Here is a 6881-nt window from a genome sequence, read left to right on the forward strand (position 1 = left end):
TGTTTGTTTTCCATCAAAATTTAGCTTACGTTTGATGTTAGCAAGAGTTGCATTACTATTATTGTTAATTTTAGTTCTGTTTATTGCCTTGAGGGTTATATATTGTAAAATAATTTTGGTGCCTCTAGTTAATGTTAATTAGTTGTTTTAATAGCCTATAGACCTATTTGTTATGTTTTTGTAGGTTTACTTTTTTAACTATCAGGAACTAAATAACTGAGAATATTTAACATTACTGTTGCATAGGCAAAATTACAGAGTTACTATTAGTGTTACCTGTTTAACGTTTAGTCATCCTTTGAGTCCTGCGACATATTTCCTTAATAATCATCAGCCATCAAGTCTGATAGTCTCAAAAGAAATATCAGCCCTCTAAAGTGCCTTCAAGGGCGGTGATATTTAGCACTGAAAATTACAAATAAAGTTTTTGAGGTTGAATAGCAACAACTGGCCAGTGACACTGATGATTTGTTTGTCAAAACAAATTGTTATCAACTACGCAAATGAAGTCCACGCACTCCTTTGAGTGAAAACAATCAAGTGAAGCTACGCGATGCTTACATGTCGGATGGCGTATTTAATGTGCGGGGGAACTCAAAGGCTGAAGAACTAGGCATTTAGACAGTGGTAAGTGGTAATCTTACCTCTTTATACTCCGTTACTCTTTCTCACGAGAGACAGGCTAATGCAAACAAGTCAATCAGAATTTGTGTTTAGCAAGATAAAGCTTAGAGGATAGTTTAAAATCCATTTATTATTCTAAATCCAGTTTTTTCCATTAACAAGTTACACATTAGTGCTTACTAACCATGATTCATGTAACAGTTTAGTTTGTTAACTTTTAAATTATTTAACAACCATAAGTTATTAATACATTTTTTAAGTATTACACAAATATCTTAAAACAGGCTTGGGTCCATTTTTGTAATTTTTAAATAGAAAACATTTTAGGCATCTCTTGAAGAAGAAATAAAGCAAGCATTTAAAGCTAGAAAACAAGTAATTCCAAATTTAGTTTTTACAAAAGTTTTCAGCTTTATTGACAAATTATGGCAAACATATTTGACAAATTGTGGTTTCCTATTTAGAGAAGCTTACACATGGAACTTTATGTGTGTTTTTTTTTTCCTTTTTTAACAAATACAGGTTAAAACACTGAACAAATTCAGTTAGCTACATACATACAGTAGCTGCTTGTTTTCAACCCCATTAAAACAGCATTTAAAATTAAATTTACAAACTTAATATCGAACATCTTCATCTAACTAACAGATATTAAAAGACAGGTTAAAACATCTTATCTACAACTTTGTTATCAGCTAGTTCAAAAATCATATTACAGTCTTTTAGCAACCCTAAACAACGTGTCTGCTAGTTGGTTGAGACTCCAAATCTGTTAACAGATTCATGCTCTTTCTTAAAGAAAAGAAAAAAGAAAGTGGAAAGAAAAGAAAAAATAAATAAAAAAGATTACACACAACAATGAAAAACAACCAAGAGAATATCATCCTACTGAGAAGTCTACAGACTATGCTTGCCAATGTCTTTCTTTTTCAGTCCGTTTTGTAAAATAATACTAGTATCAATGTCACGCCAACAGCATAGAGGGAAATACAAGAAATATACGGAAGTGATCATGAGCAGTTATGCCTAGAATAGAAAAACACAAACAAAAAAAGGACTATTACTTGTCTTGTTGCTGTTTATGTGGAGACCACAGGCTATGAATTGTCTTTGAGGTGAGGTCACAGGTGAGCAGGACCTTCAATATCTACCATAGGGGTGTTCCCTGTATCCCCCTCTGGCTGACCTCGGTGGCGGCGCCTTCAAGCTAGAGCGGGTTGTGGCCCATTCTTCTGGTGCTACGAACAAGAGAAAGATAGTAACATGTATATGATGGTACAGTTATTAAAAACAATCATTTAAGGCACAATAGTCGACCGAGAAAAAGACAACGAAAGATCTCCACCCTGAAAACTACACTGTTATTATTCATCTAAAAGTGTGTGTATATATGTGCCTGTGTGTGTGTGTGTATGTACGTATGTACCTATCTATCTATCATATCTATGTATGTAGTCTCTTGTAGGTAAACTGTAAACTTTCAGAATATTTTTCAAAAAAGAGAAAGTTAAAGTTTTTAGATAAACACACCTTTTTATGTGTTGGATTTCAATACCACAAAATAGAATAGTGCCAATGTAAACCATTCCTCATTTCATCTTCTTGTACAGACTTCTAAAAGATTTGGATATACTCTTAAAAGATTTAGATGTAGTAGATCAGTGGTTCTTAGTCATGGATGAAATTGAGAATCACCTGGGAATTTTAAACAAAGAAAACCCAAAATAACTAATATCTCTTTTCTATTCCCCAAAACAAATGATTACAAAATTCCTCATGTGGGATCTAGGGCTTGATAGTTTTCAAATGCTCCTCAGATGACTGTTATGGAGTCCAGAGTTAAGATCTATTGTGTTAAACTGTACAAGAAAAAGTTAATGAGAGGCAAGCCGGATGGACTAGGGAAAATTTTAAGCAGTAAACTCAGGGAAGAAAAAAAATCTGGTTTTTCCAAATAAACCACTCAAAGAGGCATTAGTACATTATGATGCTAGGAAGACCCCTCATTTGCTGTTAATCAGAATTCTATTATCGTAAACATTTTTGAACCTAACCAAAAAACAAAAACAAGAAACAAGCAACCAAGCTTTTAAGTACTGTAGAAAATAGCTATTTGTAAAGTCTAGGTCCACAGGGGAAATATGTAAGTTCCATCTTTAAAGAAACTTAATAGTGGGTTTATGATGATATTTTATGTGATTCTGGAAACCAGATTATCTTTGTCTTTTAATCAAACTTAATTCCTCATGGAAAGCAGATTTCATGCCTAGATCAACAGTAAGAGGAAGTATGGACATAAGGAAGGAGGTTACTAGAAAGAGACCCAGTGACATTGACAGCTGAGACAAGAGGCAGCAGTCATGAAAATGTTAAATCAGAACTCATTGCAGATGTAGGGCATTTGCCCCTGGATAGTTCAAGTGATCTTAAGAATTATATTTTAAGTGATCTTAAGAATATTTTAATGGAGATTGCATTGAATCTGTAGACTGCTGTGGTTAGTACAGATATTTTAACAATGCTGATTCTTCCCAGTCAAGAGCGTGGCATGTTCTTCTATTGTTAATGTATTCTGCTATTTCTTTTCTTAGAGTTTCATAATTCTCTTTGTAGAGGTCCTCCACTTCCTTTGTTAGGTATATTCTTAGGTATTTCATTTTCTTTGAGGCTATTATGAACCGAATTGTGTCTTTGATTAGCTTCTCAACTTGGCATTTTTGGCATATACAAAGGTTACTGATTTATGGACATTGATTTTATACCCTGAGACATTACTGAATTTCTTGCTTACTTCCAGGAGTCTTACGGTTGAGTCTCTGGGGCTCTTTAAGTATAAGATCATATCGTCAGCAAAGAGCAAGAGTTTGACCTTCCCTGCCTCCATTTATATCCTTCTCTTGCCTGATAGCATTGCCCAGAACTTCTAGAACTATGTTAAATAGTAGGGGTGAGAGAGGACATCCTTGTCTGCTTCCTGTTCTAAGTGGGAAAGCTTTCCATTTTACTCCATTCAGTATGATATTAGCTGTGGGTTTGTCACAGATGGCTTGAATCAATCAATTGAAGAAATGTGCCACCGAAGCCTATATGCTTAAGCGTTCTTGTTAGAAAGTGAGGCTGAATTTTGTCAATTGCTTTTTCTGCATCTATTGCGAGGATCATATGGTGTTTGTTTCTGCTTCTATTGATATGGTGGATTACATTTCTGGATTTGTGTGCATTAAACCAGCTTTGCATCCTTGGGATGAAGCCTACTTGAGAGGGAAAGACTTTTATACCACTGGTGGGATTCCCAACTGATACAAACTAATACTATTCAACCACAAAAAGACTTTTGATCTTTCGTATTAACTTGGATGGAGCTGAAGCACATTTTCCTTAGTAAAGTATCACAAGAATGGAAAAGCTAGTACAATACATGCCCACATGATGATCAATATGAAGCCAGTAGAAGATCTAATCCATGCCCACATAAGAGAAAAACTCAATTGAATTCAAGTTGGAGGGAGGAGGAATGATGGGGAGGAGAGGAGGGGATTGGTGTGCTCCCATTTAATGGGCACAATGTAAGGGTATATGGCATACCTCTTGGGCATGGAACACAACTAGGGTTAGGTAGGGACTCTACCTAACAAATGTAAGTGTTCTAGCTTAGTTGTTTGTACCCTCACATTAATCTGAAATAATAAAATAAAATAAAAACAAAAATACTAGTTCATAAAGATTACCAAAAAGGAATAAGAAATTTTAAACTTATACTCACTATGACATAAAGCAAATGAAAACAGTCCACAATGTAGAGAAATTATTAAAAGCTTATCAGTGTTGGAAAAATAGTTCTTAAATGGATAAAAATTTGGGTTCCTGAGTATAGCCTCATTAGGAGATCATTTTTACCAATAGTGCCTAATCATAAATAAAACAATATATCTCTTTCCCTATCTAAGGGGCATGCTTATGTTTATTTCAGTATGTGATAGGAGATAAAAAAGGCATGAGAAAGTAAATAAATATGAAAATGTTACTATCCTCAGAAGAGAAATATACCTGGATCAGAGGTGAAGAAATCGGGGCTGTGAGAAAACTCTGGCCAGCTACCTGTTTTGAAGACTGAGGTTTAGAACACAGGCATGCTTATTTATTTACATATTGTTCATGGCTGCTTTCATGCTGCAGAAGTAGAATTGAGAAATGGTGATGGTGATTACATTGCCCCCAAACGCTAAAATATTTGTATTCTGGGCTTCTTACAGAAACGCCGTACAGACCCCTGTTCTATACCAAGCTGTCACTTTTGGTGAGAGAACATAGATGTGGCTTTTTCTGATATGCTCTCTTGAGGACAGGAATTCACCCCCACCCTGCCTTAATTTCTCAATACAGAACATTAAGAGAAGAATTCCATATATTTACTTGATTGGAATTAAATAAGATTGTCTTTGGGGGTACTAGCAGGGAAAAGAGACTTAGCTTGCAAGATTGAAAGCTCCTACTTAATCTTACGTAAAATCAATGTTTATACCATGTCTATGAGATAATCAAGAATATACCAATGTTCTTTTTCTCTGCTGGTAAAATATATACCAATTTATTATGGTTTATAACCAAAAAAAGTACCACTCTTTACTCCCACTGTATTAGGGATGTCTGAGTTGCATTCTATGGGATTCAAGAGCATAGGTAACATAGGTTTCAAGTTTTCCCCGGAAATGAGAATCTTGGTCTTTTCTCAGATTATAATGTTCATGGTTAAGTGTTTCTGCAAATTAGCAAAACCATGCACAGTGGTACAAGTGCCTGCCACATTCTCAGATTTTTCAGAATTTTAAACTGACCTAATCCTGGGGACTTATCACAGAGAAACTAAGTGTTTAATAAGAATTCATTGACTTGGTACATGCGATACTTTGATACAGACATGGTGACTTTCCTTGAGGTTTTCTGAGGCTCTCGGGCAGTTAACTGATGAGCAAAACCTCTTCATTGCCTGTTAGCCGACACTGGAATAGAGAGGGTCACTGTTCACTGTCCTATCCTCAGTGCCTGGAAAAAATGCAGCGTCTAATTAGGGTGGAATGTAAGGAAAGGCCGCCTGAACAAAGGATGAATGAAGGAATAAATGTGGGAACTACGAGATAGAAAGAGCTTCCAATGATATCCTGAAAAGCCAGCACCACTGAAGTGAAGAAATTTGACCTTGACCTCTATTTTAAAAGCTCTATAACTAAAAATCATATACATCTGCTGTAAAGTCAGACTTTGTACTGAAAGTAGCAAAAGCGTTCAGCACTGAATTCAAGGAAACAATCACAGTGGAAGCCCTTTAGAAAAAAAGTTTCATTGTGTAAAAATATGTTCCTTTATAAATCTCTATAAATGAATTAACACTATGGTCTTTTCTCCTCTCTCAGGCCTAGGACACTGGGAAATACTATTAGTTTGTAATAACTGAAACTCAGAAGGAAAAAACCAGTCAGCATGAATTCCTATACCGGCAGAAGCGAGTTTCAGATTTTCCAAGATTTCTATACTTGTTCTTAGACAAAAAGCCAAGAAGCAAGATTTCTAAGATTTCTAACTATCATGAGATGAAATTAAGGATTTATTCTCTCATTCACATTTAATTCAGACTTAATTCATGGTTTAGTTCCCCTGTTTATATGTCCTCCATGAGAATAGAGAATTGAAATCAGGGAACTTATTTCTATTTGTGCCAAATTTCCCTCATTTACCTGTGTATCTTTATGAATGTCAGAATCTTTGCATAGAGTCAGACATTTTCAATTGTGATAATACAAGCTAGTTTCTCTTTGAAATTTTATTCTTTGAGTTGGGCTTGGAGTGTCCTGATTCCATGAATGTTTTTCCAATGTCACCCACCATATAGTATGTCATTGAACTTTGTATGGTCAGTCAAACTCTTCGTCTGTAAACAGTTGGATTTCTTTACTGCAAGTATTGGAGAGAGAAGGGATACTAGCCTGCATCCACCACAGAACCGTGAGCATGGAAAAGACCCAAACACAGGGAGAGAAAAATTGTAAGGTCCCTAGTGGGGGGTTTCTCTGAAATATGAACTTAAAGAAGCCCAGGAGTGGACTTAGAACTTACCTATCCTCTTGGGGTTTCTAGGTAAAGAAGTATTTAGCAGACAAGTAGATTTAAAATATTTTAAGACTTCCTACAAATGTTGGAGTCCTGGTTAATTGTTTCTACCTTGGGAATATAGTCTAGGATGTCATTAAAAAAAAAAAAAA

At 35.3% G+C, this 6881-nt stretch overlaps 1 protein-coding gene across 2 annotated transcripts in view; it reads right to left on the reverse strand.

Moving 5' to 3' along the window:
- Positions 1–735: 735 nt before the first annotated feature.
- KHDRBS2 (KH RNA binding domain containing, signal transduction associated 2) overlaps positions 736–6881 on the reverse strand; it is a 540650-nt gene continuing 534504 nt past the window's right edge. The window contains exon 9 of one of the 2 annotated variants that reach the window (XM_003789670.1): positions 736–1862. In XM_003789670.1, the coding sequence (XP_003789718.1) occupies positions 1765–1862 (98 nt within the window). In that variant the 3' untranslated portion in view covers positions 736–1764. The remainder of the gene's footprint in view (positions 1863–6881) is intronic. The other variant, XM_023513145.1, reaches the window with a different exon arrangement.

This window comes from Otolemur garnettii, unplaced genomic scaffold (assembly GCF_000181295.1).
Source record: "Otolemur garnettii isolate 467f Iridium unplaced genomic scaffold, OtoGar3 scaffold00035, whole genome shotgun sequence".
Lineage (NCBI taxonomy): Eukaryota > Metazoa > Chordata > Mammalia > Primates > Galagidae > Otolemur > Otolemur garnettii.